Here is a 20,377-nt window from a genome sequence, read left to right as displayed (position 1 = left end):
TCTAGCTTTCTAGACTACCAGGGGTGGGGAGAAATGGGATATGGTGGAGCTTCAACTGAGAGGATTCCCTTCTCCTGTAGGGACAGGGTTGATCTTGGGAAGAGGCTTCAATGTGAGGGGGCTTGATTGGAGATTTGAATGTTGAGGGGTTTCTTTCCAGGGGCCTTATGTTGGGGGGGGGGGGCATGGCTGGGAGGGTCATAGGATGGTTTGGTTGGAGAGTGATACTGTTTAGGGGGTTGGGTTGCACCACTACAACACCTACATTGTGTAGGTTTGTGCCACTGTCCATGTTGCATGCCCTGGAAGATAGTCTGGGTACACCAGTCCTACGGGGGCAATTCTATGACTGGGTGCCTCCATTTAGGCACCCCAAGGATATGCTGTGAAAGCCTATTCTAGAATGGCATCTGGATGCACAGATTTAATTATAGAATACTAGCAGGCTCATTTTCGAAAGAGAAGGACACCCATCTTTCGACACAAATCAAATTGTCCTTTTATCTGCTGTGATATGCAACATGGGCCTGTGCAAAACACCTCTGCCCTGTGTGTAAATGCAGAACAGATACTGGGCAAATCACATAGGCTTTGTACTTACTGCACCTTAAGGTTTGCACCCATGGATGTGGTAAGTGCAAAAACGAACTGCACTTTACTAAACATGCCCCAAAGTTTAACATAAAAAATGATGAAACTGTTGTGTTCTAAAAATGATAGAACTAAATGCATAATTAGGCAATTTTCCCAAGACAACATGGTGTGTTATGACTGTGTAGTCACAATTCACTTCCTAACTGATAATGCCCGTCGGAGTAATGCATTATTCATGGGCCATTTTTCCATACGATAAGATCCTGAGGTGCCTTAACTGTAAAGCAAAATTGTAAAAAAACATGACATTAATGGGGGGGGGGGGGGGGGGGAATCAGCATTTCATGCATTAAAAGGACAATTCTTAATCTAGGTGACTGTATTTGTGCACTCCTTGCAGGCATAAATGTCTAAAATGCTAACAATGCATTACTGTAAACTTACCCATGAAAATGCCAGCAGGGCACCTAAGCATGCTTAACTTACATAGCACATCAATGCAAGGCGGCTGTACACATAGGTAGAGCATGGGTGGGACATGGACAGGGCTCCCACTCTTATACATAATCCTGCCACTTTTAGAGGCATGCACTTACATTAGATCTGTGGCCAATGAAACTGCAGACTCATAAATGTTAGACAAAGGGTTACTCTCGTATTCTAGAACGGAATATGGACACCGTGTCCTCTTACAGAATAGGCTTCTGCTACACATCATTAGGGCACTAAGTGAAGGTGCCAGTTATACAATGCCCCCCTAAGTTAGCAAATCTTTTCCATCCTTTCCTAATTTTATGGTTCTGATAACATAGTGAAGGTAGGTTTCCCGCTCCATGAGCCAGAGACATGCAAGTATTTGTCAAACTGCTAAGTGCTTCTACTGCCCCACATTTACATTTTTACTAGAAGGTTTATCTTTTCTTTCCTCTCTAAGCCTAAAAGAATGAAAATGGAGTAAGTGGTTGGCAGAGTCCGTGCGTTATATTGAAGTCACTGTGCTCTGAATCTTAGCACACCAAAGGGAAAACAGTTATCAAAAAGGATGTTGCCCCATGGGAAAGCATTTTCACAGCCACCCTAAAAATGTGCCTCAAAGCCAGCTGTCAGAGGCTTGCTTGAAATTTAAATTCAATGGCTGTTTTTTTTTTCTCCTTTTTTCTGCTCTTTAAATGACAGCTAAGTGAGTTGTATCTGAATATGCCTGTTAGTTGATTGACTGATTGTCAGATCCTGTGAGTGCAAACTACATTTCCATAGTAAAGGCCTATTTGTTAGCAAATTAAAATTTCAACCAAAAAGGATTATTTGTCAAGATGAGCAGATGTCTTTTTTAATTACTCATGCTTTCACCCTTTCTTTATGACTCCCTGATTCCTTGAAGAAGCAGATGCAGAACCTAGAAAAGAGGTCAAAGAACCAGGTAACTATTGTAGATACCATAATCAGGAGAATATTCTTCGGAGTCCATTCAGCGAGAGTTAACAGGAAAAGAGCCTCTCAACCAGTTAACTCACTTTGAATATTAACCCCTGAAGTTTCAGGTCAAAGGAAAATATTGTTTTCAGCAGGCAGTAAAGTTAAATATCAACTAAGCTAGTTCCACCGGTGAGATGCTTTATCAATTAATAATGCTAGTATTGTTTTTTAAATGTGCATTCATAAATTATGAACTTTGTGTTACTTTATCAAGCTTCTCACATTTCAGCATGTAGAGGACTACAGTATGAATGATAAGAACAAAACATGTTTTTGAATCATGAGTGTTTCATCATATCTAAGGGACCCTTTTACTAAAGTGCAATAAAGGTTTACATTTATACTGTACATGCTAAATACAAAAATGAATGTATAGTTAAGTGCAAAGCCTGTGCATGAACTGTTTGGGGATGTTCCCAGAATATCCACAAACAATTGCTGCACAGAAAAAGTTCTTTACTGCCTGTTAAACATTCATCGTTACCCCAGATACGCTAAGGAGGTGGTAAGTGCATCTGCACTAATTGTACAAGTGGCAGCAATCAGTGAAGTACTAACCCCCCAATATTCAAAACTATTTAACTGGCCAGGAATGACTCCTGGCCAGTGAAATAGGGTTTAAGCGCCTAACCATGGATATTCAGTGGGAGATAACTGGTAATCTTGCGCTGAAAGTTGGCGGCTAACTGGCTCTATCATACAACATAGCTGGTTAGGCACGCATATTCAGTGCCAAACTGGCTATGCTGAGTGGTCAAAATAAGCCACTTAAATAGCAGGCCTATCTTTGACCACTAAAAAGTTAACCGGTTAACGCTGAATATCAGCATAGCTGGTTAATTTTTCAGCACCCAAAATAAACCTGCATATTCAGTTCTGTTTGCTGGATACAGCTTAGCATTAAATATCCGGGTTTAACACCAGCAGTGGACAGCTAATGCGCTGCCTTCTGCGTATCGGACCCTATGTGCTAACTGGAAAGTGCAGACCAGGCACATTCCCCACTCGACAGCATACCCATTTCCCACTTCATCCTATGCTATGCAGTTAGCATGTGCTGTCATGCTACATGGTAATTAGTATTCATTCATGATTACCATGTACTAATTCACATATTTGGCAGAGTTAAATAAAATGACCCCTATGACTTTAGCCTTTGTATGTTGAATCTCACTTTCAGGTTACAACCTTTAAGGGCCTGATAGTCAGCCGGTGGCTATCAGTGTTTGGCGATTATCATTTTGGTGACCGCAACTGGTATTAAACCTGGAAATTCAATTCTAGGCCATGTCCAACATTTGACATTAAATTTTCAGGTATCCAGAGCTGGCTAACACATAGCTACTTAAGTGCGATATTTAGCACTTAATTGACTGTGTTACTGCATAAAGGGGCCCTTTTACTAAGGCGTGGCAAAAAATGGCCTGTGCTGGTGTAGGCATGTGTATTGGACACGCGCAGGTCCATTTTTCAGCATGCCTGCAAAAAACGTCTTTTTTGCCGAAAATGGATGTGCATGAGACCTTACCACCACTCATTGACTTAGCGGTAAGGTGGTTGTAAGGTCTCGCGCGTTAACTGGGCAGTAATCGTCAGCACGCATACACTGCTGATTACTGACTGGTTAGCGCCATGCACTAGAAAATAGAAATTAATTTCTGCCGCGTGTTTTGGATGCGCATCAAAATTAGAATTACTGCCCGGGCCAGGTGGTAGTTCTAATTTGACGCGCATTGTACGCTCATAGGTGCCTACGCATCTTAGTAAAAGGGTCCCCAATGACTGGACTGAATTTTATGCAGTCCTATTTATGCAGTGACCGTGGCTGGTTAAGGGCTGAATATGTAGATTTAACCTGCCAAGTGCCGACTATGCTCGAAGAATGTCCCCAAAATAGCCAGCTTTCAGTGTTGCAGTAGCTAGTTATTTTCAGCAGCATTAACCAGTTAAGGGCTCCTTTCACAAAGCCGCACTAGTGATTAGCAGTGCACCAAATGCAATGAAGTCCATTCAAGCCCTATGGGTTTTGTGGCATTTGGTGCATAGTAATCGTTTCCATGGCTTTGTAAAAAGGAGGCCTAAGTGCTGTTGAAAATTAGCAGTTAGCCTGAACAGTCAATTAAACTGGACAGGAGCCATTTCTGGTTGGTTAAATCCAGGCTGAATATTGGGCCCTGAAGCTCTAATGACTGATGAACCCTGCATCATTTTAAGCTATTTTAATGCCACAGTCAGAAACATGTCTTAAAATAATGTGTTGGAATTTTCAAATGTTTTAGCCAAGAAAAAGCCAGTGAAAACGGTGAAAGAAAAAGAAGGTAAGAACAAATGATTCAGGGACATAGAATCATTCACTCTGAGATCAGATTTCACAGTATTTCATCAGATAATTTACATAGTTAAAAATCCCCTGTATGTGACCATCTAAATCTGTGTGCACACAATCACTGTAGTCAGAGTTAGCAAGTCAATGCAGTAAGCCTGGTGGTAGAGCTGGTTTAGCATGCAGCTCTACCACAAAAATATTGCGACAGTCAACCTTGGCATGCTATAAGAAATGAGCATGCAAATTGCACTGCATTAAAATCATGTCAGTAATCTGTTGCTCATTGTGAAATGTCACCCCTTCTGTCAGTGCCAGAGCGGCAATTGACTCTCCTCCCTTCCCACCTGGCCCACCCTGATCTGACCGACAATGTTTCTTGTCCTCCAACTGCAGTGGGGGTTAGTGCTACAATACTGTGTTTTCAGTCATTAGGGACAGGCAGGTTCCCTGGAGTCCTGCGGAACTTGCTTGTTCCTCCCTATTGAAAATGTGATAGTGAAAGAGCTCCCCCCACTGGCAGGACTGTAAGTGGAGGGCTCCCACTAAGCTTAGAGGGAACAGTGCTGATCCAACCCCCTCTCCCCACTTTGCCTTGATATTTGAAAAAAATATTTGCACCCAGGTCATTTACTGGCCACCCTCCCTTCCTAAAAGAGAGTACCTCCCTTTCCCTGATAGTTAAAAACTTGCTCTGGTAGTCTAGTGGCCCCCTCCCTCCTTCCAAAATATCCTTAGTGTCTAGTGGCCACCACACCCCTCCCAACCCAGCTTAACCTGAAAAAGACCTCCCTGGTGTCTACTGGCACCTAGCCCCCATCCTGCAACACCTTGTCCAGGCTCCCAGCTCCCATACCTTAAATGATGCAGGAGCAATGTCCACTCATTCCTGCCTCAGGCACCGTGCTACATCCTAGGAAGCACCAGGGTGGGGCCAACCTATTTTATATATATATATATATATATATATATATATATATATATATATATATTTATATATTTAAGATGGCTTTTCAAGATCAGATTCCAGACGGGTAGGGCTGACTATCTGCAGTATGCCTGGACAGTGGGGTTTGTATTTGAATGAGTATATAGAAACAGAGAAAAATAAAGGCAGATAAAGATTATATGACCTATCCAATCTGCTCACTCATGTCATCTACTCTGCCTTTCACTCCCTTAGAGATCCTGTGTACTTGGTTATGTATGATTATCTCTTTCCCATCTATTCATTGGAGTTCTTTTGTCTATTGTAAAATGTTTAGATTATATAAATTAAGCAATATATCACATTTTAATAAACAAAAACAAATTACACAGGGCAGGGTGCCACCATTTTGAAGATGATGGCATCCGAGACAGGATTGAGTGGGCATTGCTCCTACCTCATTTAAGAGGTTCGGGAGTCTAGGGGGGCCTGGGCAAAGGGTTGCAAGGTGGGGTGGGTGCAACTTGACACCAGAAAGTGTTTCCAGCTTGAGTTGGGAAAGGGAGTGCCATTAGACACACGAACCTTTTTTGGAAGAGAAAGGGAGGGATGGGGACCACTGGACTACTGGGCAAGGTTTTGTGTTTTTTATATAGGGGAAGGAGGGGTCAGGTCTGGAAGGAGGTCTCTAGACTACCAAGGCACTTATTTAATTTTTTTTATATCTGGGGAAAGAGGGGGGGGGGGGTTGATTCGGGTATGTAGATGCACTAACCAATTAGCACAGAGCACGTCCACTCCATCCCTAGACCAGCCCCCAGTGCCGATCCCATAATTACCATGGGATGCCTGACTGCACCCCATGGTAAAGCATTTTTAGCTGCGGTAAGAACACATTGGTGCTTACTGCAGCTTACTAAAAGGATCTCTTAATAAACAGCAGTGGTTCTCAACCCTAGTCCTTGGGACACACTTAAACCAGTCAGGTTTCCAGGATACCCACACTGAATATGCCTGAGAGAAATTTGCATGCACTACCTCCATTGTATACAAATCTATCTCATGCATATTCATTGTGGGTATCCTGAAAACCTAACTACTAGGTGTGTCCCAAGGATCGGGTTGAGAACCACTGCTATAGAGTGACTTATTAAGGCTTTTTCCCATCCTGTATCTTTGGGGAAAATGCTTAATAAATCAGGTCGTCTGTGAGAGGTTTGTATACAATGGAGGCAGTGTATGCAAATTTCTCATACATTTCCTTTAAGATATCCTGAAAAACTTGACTAGTTGGGTGTGTCCTGAGTTGTCATATAAGGATATCTAGGTAGCTTGATCCTTACTGTGAAATTTCATTTTGATGTATTGGTTTTTCTTCCAAACTCCCTTTTAATTAAGGTCTACACATAGGACAAAAGGTTTGGTGGTCATTTGATATGTCTGTAAAGTATGCATTAATTATTTTAAGCAATGCAGATGTAATTAGCGTTTAATGTTTGCTTTCTGCAGCACCTTCGGCAAAGGAAAGTCTACAGCACCGCAATGTAACAGCAGGTAATGTTTGCTCACAATCTCTGTGCAGTCAAAAATAGAGTTGCTGGTTTAAATGCTTGCATTCTATGAATATTTAGGCATACTAATTACGTGAGCAGCACCAGCATCTCTGTAATTGGTTGTATCCTGAAATATTCTATTGCTCTCATTTTGCACCTGTTTCCTTGACCTTCTTTGAGTAAACAGCCAAGGAATGATTGGGTAAGGCACTGCTTGACCATACTGTAACCTAAACCAAAACTGCACAATTTATCATTAAGGACTTCCTTAGCTAGCAATCAAGCAATCAGTGCCACACGGAATATAGCCATGATTAGGGAGGGAGAGGGAAAAGGGGAGACATTTTTACTCACAAGATATCCCTTTAACCCTAGAACGCATATTGGGGGCCTTTTAGGCCCCCATGCTTACATTTTTGCTATTATCTGCAAAATTACTTTAGTTAGAATTTTGAAACTCAAGGTATTACTCAAGTATGTCATTGTTGATAATATCCAGTTGTTCATATAATTTTTTTTCATAGGCATTATGGTGTAACAATGCTTGTTTGGTGAAAACTACATCTGTACGAATTGGGGGCCTTTTAGGCCCCCGCTGTTTTTATCATGTTCTCAGAAGTGTTTGTGTCTCAAGTTACTTTATTTGTACTCAGTAATGCTGGTGGAGGGGCCAGGGTGTGGATAATAACATGTGAGGATGTCATGTGATTTTTGGAGGGAGTGATAAGGCCATGACATCACCTCAGGTCCTCTGAACACTGAGGACAGTATACACTGTGAGCTAATTGCTGAAGGACCTGTGATAAGTTAAGCTGTTGAGAGGAAATCTGTTTCATTTTCTAACATCTAGTCAGCAATGGCACAGTCTTCCTCCAAGTGTCTGACTGACCAAGAGATTGAAGCGATTATGTTTCAAAGCGATGATGAAAGTGAACTATCTTTGTCTGATGAAGAATATCTGCCACCAGCTAATCAAACATCCTCATCCAGTGATTCTTCTGATGATGAAGAAGTGAATCTAGTGGATCCTCAAGAAGTGATAAGTAGAACATCCAAAACGAATGTTTTTTGGGACAGTAATCCTACATTAGTCGGACGTACTCCAATACACAATATTGTGAGACAGGTTCAAGGAGCTGTGGGAAGTCCCAGTTACTTTACCCCTAAAGATGTATTCTGTACTTATTTTTCTGACAATATTGCAGAAGAGGTCCTATTATGTTCAAACCTAGAAGGAAGACGTATCGCTTCAGCAAAAAATAAGTCCTGGAAAAATATCTCAAAAGAGGAACTTTATGCATATATTGGACTTTTCCTGCTGGCAGGGAGTCAAAAATCGTATGATGTCCCAATACGAGAATTATTTCTGGACCCACTTTCTGATCCACACTATAAGGCGACAATGTCAGTGGGCAGATATGAGGAAATTAGAAGGATCATTCGCTTTGATGATAAGCGAACTCGTGCAGCGAGGTTTGAAACAGACAAATTAGCCCCTATCAGTTATATCTGGAACATATTTATCAAAAATTGCACAAAACTTTACAATCCTAGTACTAATGTTACTGTAGATGAGCAACTTGTACCGTTCAGAGGACGCTGCAAATTCATACAATACATGCCCAGCAAGCCAGCCAAGTACGGTATAAAAATCTTCTGAGGGGAGATATGATAGAAGTGTATAAAATAATGAGTGGAATGGATCGGGTGGATGTGAAGCGACTGTTCACGCTATCCAAAAATACTAGGACTAGAGGGCATGAGTTGAAGCTACAGTGTGGTAAATTTAAAACGAATCGGAGAAAATTTTTCTTCACCCAACGTGAAATTAGACTCTGGAATTCGTTGCCGGAGAACGTGGTATGGGCGGTTAGCTTGACGGAGTTTAAAAAGGGGTTAGATAGATTCCTAAAGGACAAGTCCATAGACCGCTATTAAATGGACTTGGAAAAATTCCGCATTTTTAGGTATAACTTGTCTGGAATGTTTTTACGTTTGGGGAGCGTGCCAGGTGCCCTTGACCTGGATTGGCCACTGTCGGTGACAGGATGCTGGGCTAGATGGACCTTTGGTCTTTCCCAGTATGGCACTACTTATGTACTTATGTACTTATGTGTGATTCTGCAAATTATTATGGCATAAATGGCGTAATCTACTGTGGCAAAGAGGTTGGTGCACCAGTACAGAAGGATCTGGGGTCTGAAATAGTCAAAACTCTTGCTGTTCAAATATTCAATTCAGGTAGAAACATCACCATGGACAATTATTTCACCAATGTTGAACTAGGCAATTTTCTGCTTGCAAAAGCTATTACACTTGTTGGTACTAAAAAAGCAAAACAGACGAGAAATTCCAGCAGCACTCAAACACAATCGTCAGCGAGCACTTTATGAGAGTGTCTTTGGATTCAATAACAAAGCGACTTTGGTATCTTACAAGGCAAAGAAGGAGAAATCTGTAATTTTACTCAGTACCATGCATCACGATTGCAGTGTTGACAGCAATAACCAAAAATTGAAACCAGAAATCATTCTGCATTACAATGCAACAAAAGGAGGTGTAGATAAAATGGATGAGATGGTGGGAGAATATTCATGTAAGAGGCAAACAAAACGATGGCCTGTAGTACTATTTTCAAATATGCTTGATGTAGCAGCCCTAAATTCATTCATTATTTATACAGAAACTCATCCTGAATTTCATGCACAGAGGAAGGACAGGAGACGCTTATTCTTGAAGGACCTTTGTCATGAACTTGTAATACCTCACATGATAGAGCGAAGCGACTTGAAATGCTTGCCAAAGAAAACTAAAGAAGCAATGAAACGGTGTGGCGTACAGTTTCAGATTACTCCAGAGCCAGGAGAAAGAAAACGAAAGCGTTGTTTCATGTGTCCAAGAAACATAGAGAGGAAAACTGAGCGATATTGTTCCACTTGTAAGGAAACTGTTTGCAAAGAACACTCTTCTGAAAAAATAACATGTCAGAATTGTTTGGAAGACTAATATAATAGAAAAGAAAGTTAGAATAAAAATGTAGCTGCAGCTAGTTTGCTATAGATTTCTATGCATTTTTGTGTGTTTTCATGTCTTTGCGTGAAATTTGGGAAAAAAAAGATTTTTTGGTGTTTTCTGTGAAAAATTATAATTAAAATGTTGTCCACTATTCATATTTTATTGAGCAATTTTGAAATAAACTTGTGAAAGTTATTTAAGTGTGTTTTTCTACATTATGTGCATGGGGGCCTAAAAGGCCCCCATGACGTTAATATGTATATTTTTAACGTCATGCGTTCTAGGGTTAATAAAATGAAAACAAATGTAGAATAGGAGGGAAATGAGTCTTGTATACAATCATTTAAGTGGTGAATATTCAAAACAACTTAACTAGGTAGGATAGGCTCCTGCCTGGTTAAATAACACTGACCAGCCCTACCACTAACATCCAGCAGCAATTAAGCAGATAGACACGTTCTTGTTAGTGATGGGATGGTCCAGGGATAGAATCAGGCAGACCTGTAAGTTCTCTGGACATTGAAGGTATTCAGTGCTCGTGGCTGAATAGTTAGTTAACCAGGCATGTTGGACTGCATATACTGGATGAGGCAAAAAAAAAAAGAGTAACCTAGAGGTTTTTTTTTGCTGTTTTCTCAGCAATTACTTTGAATTTCAGTGAGAAATTGTATGTACTATTTAGTCATCATATTTACATATTACTATTAAACAACATTTAATTATCTTATGTTGCTGTTACAGATATTTTAGCATTACTACATAGAGATTTTTATGTATTAAAAATGTTCATGCTAAAACATAGTAAAGTAACTGTGATACCCTGGGCGAGGGTTGTGGGGTGGCCCTGTGAATAACACAGTCAGACAGGTATATAAATGTGAAATACATGGTTTATTTAACTGTTACTTCACGAGCTAGGAACATCGGGTGAAAAAATCTCTACAGTTCAATAAACAGTCTTGAGCAGGCCTCTGACTGGCCGGCCAAACAGTCTGTGGCTTGTGAGGCTGCCACGCCCCAAACACAGCCCATAAGTTCTCAGTTACTCTGAAACCCAGGTTTGGTTTCAGACAGACCTCAAAGCAAGGCTTACAAGTCTTAAACAAGCAGTAAAATTGGCTTACCTCAGCCAGGTCACAATTAGTACACAGGAACTGCAGCAGCATCTGCTGAGCTTCTAGTCTTCCTTCCCTGGGCCTCCTTAACGTACCTCAGGCCCCGTCTTATATACTTCCTGCTTCTGGCTCCACACCTTCTCCCTGCTCACTTCCTCTCAGGTTGAACTAGAACTCTTAAGGTGGCTCAGGCTGTCTCTGGGACTATTCTTAAGGGTGAGGGTCAGAGTTCTACAAACCCCCTCACAGTAACATCATTCAAATGATACAATTAACAATGTGTCGGAATTGTGCAGCTACTATGAATGCTCAAAGGGTCCACCCCCAGCTTTAACAGTCTTGTTGATTGGTCCCTGTGGTAGGCTGTCCCAGATCATCTGCAGTGCTTCCTTGAGTTCAGCGATTGCAGCTTTGAGTGGAGCTTGTGATAGGCCTTCAATATTGCTCCTCAGACAAAAGTCTGTCACTGGTGATATCATTAACAGTAAGCTGGTACCCCATTTGTTTGTTTTTTATTGTTCAAATACTGGTAGTTTTATAGTGCAAACTTCACCATGTTTAGAAATAATCTTTGTTCTTGATACATAAATGTAGTAGACAATAAAAACAAAGCTTAAAATTTCACATTGAAATGCAAAGTGATTGCTGAGGAAACAGAAAAAACCTCTGGGGGGGGGGGGGGGGGGGGGCTTACTTTTTTTTTTGCCTCGCCTTTTAATGCAGTCCTAACTACACCTGAGTATGGCATTGAATACTGATCGTACCTGGATAATGTCTGGGAGCTACCAATCACCCAGAGAATATCCAGGATACATTCAAACAATGTTAGTCAACATTTAAAATGCTGACTACTACCAGCTGAATATTGAGTGGCAAGTTTTTTTTTCTCTCCACTTTAGCTGGGGATGTGCAATGAATATGTATGTGGTTTGTTAGCATGCCTTAAAATATACTGGCCAATATTCAGAAACAAAGTCAGCACCACAATAAACGGCTATCAAATAATTCCACGGCTGAGGCGCTGGAACTGTGTAGGCTGGTCCTCCAGCCTGAGCAACAACTGTGTCCTGTCCATAGGAGGGCTGGCCTGCGAACCTCAGAGCCTCTGGAGAAGATTCCAGAGGTGGCTATGTACGTAAGATTCCTACACCCTCTGATCCTGGTGTATAAGTAGACTGTACAATGTCCAGGTTAGGTAATCCATGCTGGACCACACAGTCAAGGGATTTTCCCTCCTAGCTTTCACTGATAAGCCCATAATTTGTGTATTTTTTTAAAAAATAGGCTAAGGGTTAAGTGCAGATACCAGCCCTTGGATCCAACCCTTTGGCTTGGATTAGTTAAGGGGGTAAGACTGGAGGAGACAGCCACGGTCTCTACAATGTGTCTACTCCCCAACATTTTATAAAATGTCAATCTTCCTCCTCTGTCCCTACTCCTCAGTTTTCAAATTGGCCACTGTTGGAAACAGGATACTGGGCTAGATGGACCATTAGTCTGACCTAGTATAGCTATTATGTTCTTATGAACCTATGATGTCAAGGTTCACTACATTTCCTAACTGAGCAACTGAAACAGTGGGTGACAGCAGGGGCAACAGGGGTGGGGGTGGGCAGGGAAAAGAAATTTAGGAGCAAAGTAATGTGCGCAACATTAACTCATCAAGTAGGTGAAGCAATCCAGTATGACAAATGGCAGCAGCAGTTTCTGACCATTATCTTTCATCCACACAGTAAGATGCAGGGCTTTTTTTGAGGGGGTACTTCGGGGTACTGAGTACCGGCACCTTTTCCATTGTCTGCTAAAATTGACCCATGGACCCCAAGTTTTAATGAAAGAGCTCAGGCTCTACACACCAATTTTGCCTTGTCATAGATTCTGTGACTGGTTACAAGGGACCTGACAATTGTGGGGTAGGTCCATCAGTGATCACCTCACCCCTGAAGAGTGGCCTAGCATTTGAGTACCGGCACCTTTTTTTGCTAGTAAAAACACACTGGTAAGATGAAACTTCAGGTGAAAAGTTAGACACCCAAATCAGCCTGATATTAAGGGCTTAGCGCCCCTTCTACGAAGCTGCGGCAAAAGCTGATGTCGGCGCGTGTTTTGATGTACGCTGAGGCCCCCTTTTACTGCAGCTGGTAAAAGGTAGGTCTTTCTTTTTTCGTGAAATGGACATGCGGCATGTGAAGCCACATGACCAATATGGGGGGGAGGCCTTACTGCCACCCATTGAGGTGGCGGTAAGGGCTCCTGCACTAACCTGGCAGTAACCTGGCAGCACGTAGCACTGCCTGTTTACTGCCAGGTACACACCAGTGCTACAAAAAGAAAAATATTTTTGTAGCACCGGCCATGCCACGCGCAGACCTTTGCTGAATCATGAAACACTGGTGACCATAAGTAGCATTAGTTTCAATGCAGGGGTCACCGCCCTTGGCCAAAAAAAAAAAAAAGAATTGGTACCACCACCCTTGGGAAAGGGTAGGATCTGAACCCACAACCTTCGTTTTGTAGCGTTGGTTCAGAGGCAGGTGTTTTTTCATCATTAAGCCATAGCTGCCTATGGAAACATTTGTGGCTCACATATATAAAGAGCATTCAACTGCTGCCATGCAGACCTTCATGTGCCTGTTTGCTGGCCTTACCAAATCAGTCCGTGACATTTTCCACAACAGAGCTTCATGCAGGATGTCATCAGCATATACAAGTAGATACCTCATTAAGGGGCCCTTTTACTAAGACGCGTAGCCGCCTACGTGCATACAGTGCATGTCAGATTAGAACTACTGCCTAGTTACCACGTGCCCTTGGCGGTAATTCTAATTTCTATGTGCGTCCAAAACGCGTGTCAGAAAATAATTTCTATTTTCTACCACGTGGCACTCACCAGGTGGTAATCGTCAGTGCAAGTGTACTGACGATTACCGCCCAGTTAACGTGTGAGACCTTACCATTAAGTCAATGGGTGGCGGTAAGGTCTCAGGCCCAAAATGTACACGCACTGATTTTTATTTTGCCGCACGTTCATTTTCAGCAAAAAAGGCCTTTTTTGAAGGTGCACTGAAAAATGGACCTGCAAGCATCCAATATACGCATCTACACCAGCGCAGGCCATTTTTCAGCGCACGTTATTAAAAGGACCCCGTAGTTCCCTAAAGGAATCTCCCAAGAATAACCTGTTTTTCAGTTCTCGACACACAGACATGCCACAGCTGGCTGCATGAAGCATGAATACATCCAATGTGACATACCCTGTTTCCCCGAAAGTAAGACATCCCCCAAAAATAAGACCTAGTACAGGTTTTCCTGAATTGGTAGATATAAGGCCTCCCCCGAAAGTAAGACCTAGCAAATTTTTGTTTGAAAGCAGGGCCGCCGAGAGCCGGACAAGGCCGCACCCCGGGCCGCCCCCCCCCCCCCCCCCCCCCCACCCACCCTCTGTCGCTCCCGGAACTAACCTTAAACGGCTCCTTTCACCTTCGCAGCAAGCAGCAGCAGTGCAGATCTCTCCTTCCGTGCCCCGCCCTCGCAGTCGTTACGTCAGGCAAGGGCGGGACATGGAAGGAAGGAGTGGCCTGCCCTGCTGCTGCTTGCTGCGAAGGTGAAAGGAGGCGTTTAAGGTTAGTTCCGGGAGCGATGGAGGGCGGGCGGGCCAACCCCGATGTTTCCCCGAAAAATAAGACAGCCCCTGAAAATAAGACCTAGCGCATTTTTGGGGGCAAAAATTAATATAAGACAGTGTCTTATTTTCGGGGAAACACGGTACCACAATGTCCAAATGACTGCAGCCCAACCAAGGACATGCAGTAGTAGTAGGCTTAAATGTCCTCACTGATAGCAGTATACATGTATAGCCTAATTTGTATAAAATCAACACAGAGACCCAAAGGTACATTACATTACCAGAGAATTTCTATTCCGCTCATACCAGAAATGAATTCAGAGTGGAATACAATACAAATAGAAAACAGTTCAGTAAACTGGGAGCTTACAAAATAGATATGTCAGAATTACAGTATCAGCATTATATCAATTACAGCTAACCAAAAATTAACCTGCAAGCACATATTTCCTAAATAGGACTGCCTCAAGCAATTTACGAAAAGACACATATTGAGAAATGGAAATCGCAAAAGCTGGTAAAGAATCCAAATTGTGGCTGCCTGATAAGAAAGCAGGCTAGAAAAAATTATTTCTGAATGCAGACCTTTAAATGAAGGCAATAATGTTTACAAATAATTTTGAGTCTCACAATGGACACAGTTAAACTGGAGCAGTGCCCTGAATATTTTTTAAAACAAAACAGCATAATTTTAAAAAATATTCGGGCCTCAACTGGTAACCAATGTTGTTGAACATAGTAAGGAAATACTCCGTCAAACTTTCTTAAACCACAAATGAATTGAATGGCCGTATTTTGGATAGTATGTAATTTTCTAATTAGATGTTTTGCACATCCTAGATATATAATATTGCAATAATCAATTTTATTCAAAATAAGGGCTTGTACTAATAACCTAAATGTTTCCTGAGTGAAGTATTCCCATACACACCAAAGTTATTCATAAGCAGGTTCAAACCCACTTTTTCTCAAGTTTTGGAAAATTATTATTTATGGGTTTTGTGTGAGCCCTGAATGGAATGCTGTACAACCTACTATACTGTCTGACAATATTTCATACAGCAGCAAGGTTTTAAGGCTATTGAAGTGCTGTTCATTGAGGGAAAATCAGGATTAAAAGGGTCCTTTTACAAAGCCACGGTAAAAAGTGGCCTGCGGTAGTGTAGGTGCGCGCTGGTCCACTTTTTACCGTGGCTAGGAAAAAGGCAATTTTGTAATGGGCCGGGAAATGGGCCTGTGCTAAAATTAAAACTAGCACTGCTGGTTGCCTCTGGGAACGCCCCCCATGGTAGAAAATAGAAGACTATTTTCTACCACAGGATTCGGCACATGCCAAAATTGGAATTACCGCTGGGCACACGTGCTATCCTGGAGGTACTGCCGATTTTAGCCCTCCCGCACCTTCGTAAAAAGGGCCCCTCACTGTACTGGGAGGTTTGACTATATAAAAACAAACATGAATCCTGGAAAAAATGGGTTTCTCAAAAATAAAGCTCTGTTTCTCTGTGCTGCCTCACAGTTATCTGTTATAACCCTGAGGCTATGCCCCCACATGTACTTCTATGTGGCTAGTTAGGAATATGTTGTTTCCTCTGCTGCCATATGGGCGACCAGTGTCCATCACATTACACCTGACCAATATTCAAAGCTACCAAAGGGTCCCAATTATTGAGAGGAAGATTTTAGTACATGCCCACAGCCCCACGCCAATTTGCATTGGCTCCACCCAGTCTAAATGGCTCCGCCCCCTGGCACACCTCAAACCCACAGCCATTTCAGGAAAATATTTTATTTAATAGCCTAATACCCTTTTCAGTTAGCTTTCAGAGGCCAAAACCTCCTGCCTCAGGTCAGTATAATGCTGTTATGGTATCCTCTCCTGACTTGAGGAAGGAAGTGTTGGTCTTTGAAAGCTAATCAAAAATGTTTTAAAATCAGTGAAGGTATCACCTTATTTTATATTTTGTGTTTTACTTGCATTTATTAAACGTTAACAACACAGCTACCACATTACTTGCCCACCCTCCCCTGCCCGCTCCCTTCCGTTTGCTCCTGGCTGTGTTCCCTGCCTTACAAAACTTTTCTTTTTTACCGAAGTCGCGAACCGGCAGCCTGAAGACTGAAGAAAGCAAATAGCAGGCAGGCTCGCCTCCTTGCATCGCGTCACTTCGTTTCCCTGCATTCTCAGCGCGTGGCGCCCTCAAGGAAAAGAAATGACATCAGAGGAGGGCGGGACGTGCTGAGAATGCAGGGAAACGAAGCGACGCAATGCAAGGAGGCGAGCCTGCCTGCTGTTTTGCGACGTCGGTAAAAAAGAAAAGTTTTACAAGGCAGGGATCATGGCCGGGTGCAAACAGCAGTGAGCGGGCAGGTGAGCCCCTGGACCCAGAAAAAAGGTGCCGGTACGCCGTACCAGCGCCTACCAGCACAAAAAAATGTATTAAAGTGGGCGGCCACAGAAAAATGTAAGGACTACCTGGTGTACAGGAAGCTCCTTGTCCAGATGGATCATAACCCACTCTGATACCTCAAAACTGCTAACATTCACACTGAAGGATGGTGCAACTTGCCGAGTTGGAATTCAAAATAAGTTACAAGCCGCAAAATGAATAAAGTCGCTGATGCACTGTCTAGACAACCGTGTAATCTGGAAGCTGAAGGAGAGGATACAGCACCAGACTTTCTTCTAATCAAGGCTGCAGAAGTATGGGAACAATTGTGGCCCAGGAATGAAGAGCAGGGTGTACAGAAGGCAAAATGTGCCAGGCAGGTGGCTAGTTATGCTCCTACAGATTTGAGGCAATGCAGCAGGAGGATCCGGAGTTGTATCAGGTGTTCCAAGACATGAACGTGGAGGGGGTGATCGATACCAGCGGTTGGACATATGGAGAGAAGAAACTGTGGAGACAGAGAACCAGGCTGCACTGTGACAGGGGCCTGTGGTACCGGCGAGTAATAGATCCTAGGGATAGCATTGAGGTGCTTCAGTTCATAGCACCAAAAGCACGAGAAAAGAAGTTGTTTAGAGCCAAACATGATTCTACCAGACATCCCGGTAAAAAAAGAATGATCATTTGACACCATTATTTAGGGAGTTGCATTGGTTGCCAGTAACTGCCAGAATAGATTTTAAGTTGATTTGCTTGGTTCATAACATTTTTTATGTCAGATGTCCATTAGATCATATTTCTTTGATTTCTTATCCAAATTTATCACAATCTCAGTGTAAATATTACACATTAGATTTGGTGTTCACATCAGTAAGTAGGATTCAATTTAAATATTATTTTGATTCTACATTTGGCTATTATCAACTAAATTGTGGCATTCACTTTCTGTACATCATCGCACAATAATGGATTACACACTATTTAGGAAGGCTTTAAAAACAGAATTATCTGAGCAGTCATTTAATGTTTGAATCTGAATTTTATATATGAAAATTATGTAACCCGCATAGATTCCTAAAGGATATTAGCAGGCTATAAATGAAGGGACTAGAATAGAATAGAAGAGATACTGAGAAATTTGCGTAGGGCTTACTATTGGCCTGGTATGGAAACAGATGTGAGTCACTGGGTAAAGGCATGTCGACGTGGCATCTTGGCGAAAGATCTATTTCCCAAAGAACGGGCCCAATTCAAGTGCTGAATATCCACTAGAAATCCCAGTGATGGATTACATCACCTTAGCAATGGGGCAGAACATATCTTGGTATTAACAGACATGTTTTCCAGATTTGTGGTGGTGATACCTACTCGGAACCAGGCAGTGAATATGATAACAAAAGCATTGGCACAGCATTGGATAAGTCATTATGGTAACCCTTGCGCAACTGCACTCAGATCAGGGAAGAAACTTCAAATCAGCAGCGATTTAGGAACTGTGCAGACTTTACAGAATGCATAAGAGCCACACAACCCCTTACCATCTCCAGGGGAATGCCCAATGCAAGTGGTTCAATCGGATAATGTTGAACATGCTGCTCACCTTATCCAAAGAGAAGAAAAAAAAACTGGGCAGAAAACTTTCTAGCCTATAACAGTAGCCTGCATAGCTTAATGAGCTACTCACTGTTCTACCTGCTATTTGGAAGGGAGTTACAGATACCCCACAATCTACAATTGAAATCTGGAACCACTGAAGCAGAAAACCTGGAGAAGTGGGTGAAGGCATCAGTATCTGCAGGAGGTTTACAAGATAGTCAGACAAGAGCCAGTGCAGAAGGCAGCAGCCCAGAAGCATTTTTTTAACCCACAGTCCCAGGGAACGCTTATCTTTAGGGGGGGATCGGGTTTTGCTCAGGGACACTAAGTACAGAGGCTAGTAGAAAATATGGGACAAATGGGAAGTCCCATATGAAGTTGTACAGAAGGGAGGACTTATAAAATTAAAGATCCTAGTGGGTATTGTAAGATTGTACACCATGATAATCTCAGAATATTCCCTGCACCAGTGTAGAACACTTTCACCTCACACGGTAGAATTACATCACAAAATGTAATCAGAAACATATTTAGCTGTGCAAGAGAATGAGGAGTCAGAGAAGAGCTGGAAACAACTTGGGTTTTAGTGGACGACAGGGTTCCTGAGCCACATCTGGTGGAAAATATATCAGTTGGAAGTTCCGCTTGTAATTTGTCTGAACCTGAAGACAATTCAGATAGTCTCAGTCAGTGGCATAGCTACATGCTGGGATCCAGGCCCCCCTTTCCCCTCTCAGGCCCCCTCTACTCTGGTGGCCTGTCAGGTTAGGCACCACTTCAGCAAATGCAGTTTCCTGCAGCTTTGAAGGACATCATTAATCTTGAAGTTATCAACTTCCCAGCAACACTAGCACTTGCCCTTGCAGCCCTCACACACTGGCTCCTGTGCAAGTGACTCAGAGCATCACAGGCACTGCTGCGGTGAGCCTGAATTGCCACAACAAACCTCCTTGAATAGTTGACTGAGCTGCGTTAAGAGCCATGCCCACAGATCAGAGGATGCACGAAGAGCGCCCCGCTCATTGGATCATAGGAGCTGTGAAGAGCCTGTGAGCCTGCCTGCACCGTCTAATCTAATCTAGAAAGCTGCCTAAAATGCCACAGCAGTGCACATTGCTGTGCAGCTTCTTCAAGTTCAACTTCAAGCCAAGAAAGCCTCTCCCATGTGGTGCAGGACAGGCATTTGGAGAGCTGCCTGCGAACTAAGAACCCGCCCTGCCTGAAGAAGGCAGAAGCAGAATCGCCTGACAGGTGCATGCTGCTCTGAAGGGACCCCCCCTTCACCCCACAGATCTCACCTACTCTGGGTCAGCCCCCCCCCCCCCCCCCCCCCCCCAGGTCCACAGAATTCCCTCTGCCTGCCGGCTGCTCACCCACCCCACCGTCTCGCATCATGCGCGAAATTTCTACCTGCCAGACCCAATCTGAGAGCTGCAGCCCGCCTTTAAAGAGAAGCCGCCGAAGCGGCCTCAGTAAAAGTGTCACTCGCTGCAGCAGCACAGCTGCTGACTGAACAAAGACACTCCCCTCCCATGCGGTGCAAGCATTGATAGTGCCTGCTGTGCTGCCTCGCCTTGAGTCACCTGTAGTAATTTCAACTTGGGCCTCCAGACCAGTAGCCCTCCAGGATCCATGCCTCAACCACTGTGCCTGCCTACTGTCCACATACTCCAGGTAGAAAAAAAAAAACAAAAAACTTTGGGGACAGGAGGTAGTGCTGGCTGTGGTAGTGTGAGAACTGGGTATAGTTGACTTGATGCCG

General features: G+C 43.0%; 1 protein-coding gene across 1 annotated transcript in view; it reads left to right on the top strand.

The window, feature by feature from the left end:
• Positions 1 to 20,377, top strand: part of LOC115464761 (triadin-like) — a 135,424-nt gene that overhangs the window by 96,755 nt on the left and 18,292 nt on the right. The window contains exons 21-23 of the mRNA XM_030195114.1: positions 1,976 to 2,014; positions 4,350 to 4,388; positions 6,831 to 6,875. Of these exons, the coding sequence (XP_030050974.1) occupies positions 1,976 to 2,014; positions 4,350 to 4,388; positions 6,831 to 6,875 (123 nt within the window). The remainder of the gene's footprint in view (positions 1 to 1,975; positions 2,015 to 4,349; positions 4,389 to 6,830; positions 6,876 to 20,377) is intronic.

Source organism: Microcaecilia unicolor, chromosome 3 (genome assembly GCF_901765095.1).
Source record: "Microcaecilia unicolor chromosome 3, aMicUni1.1, whole genome shotgun sequence".
NCBI classification, from domain to species: domain Eukaryota; kingdom Metazoa; phylum Chordata; class Amphibia; order Gymnophiona; family Siphonopidae; genus Microcaecilia; species Microcaecilia unicolor.
The sequence above is the reverse complement of the archived record's forward strand: the minus strand, read 5'-3'. Positions and strand labels throughout refer to the sequence as shown.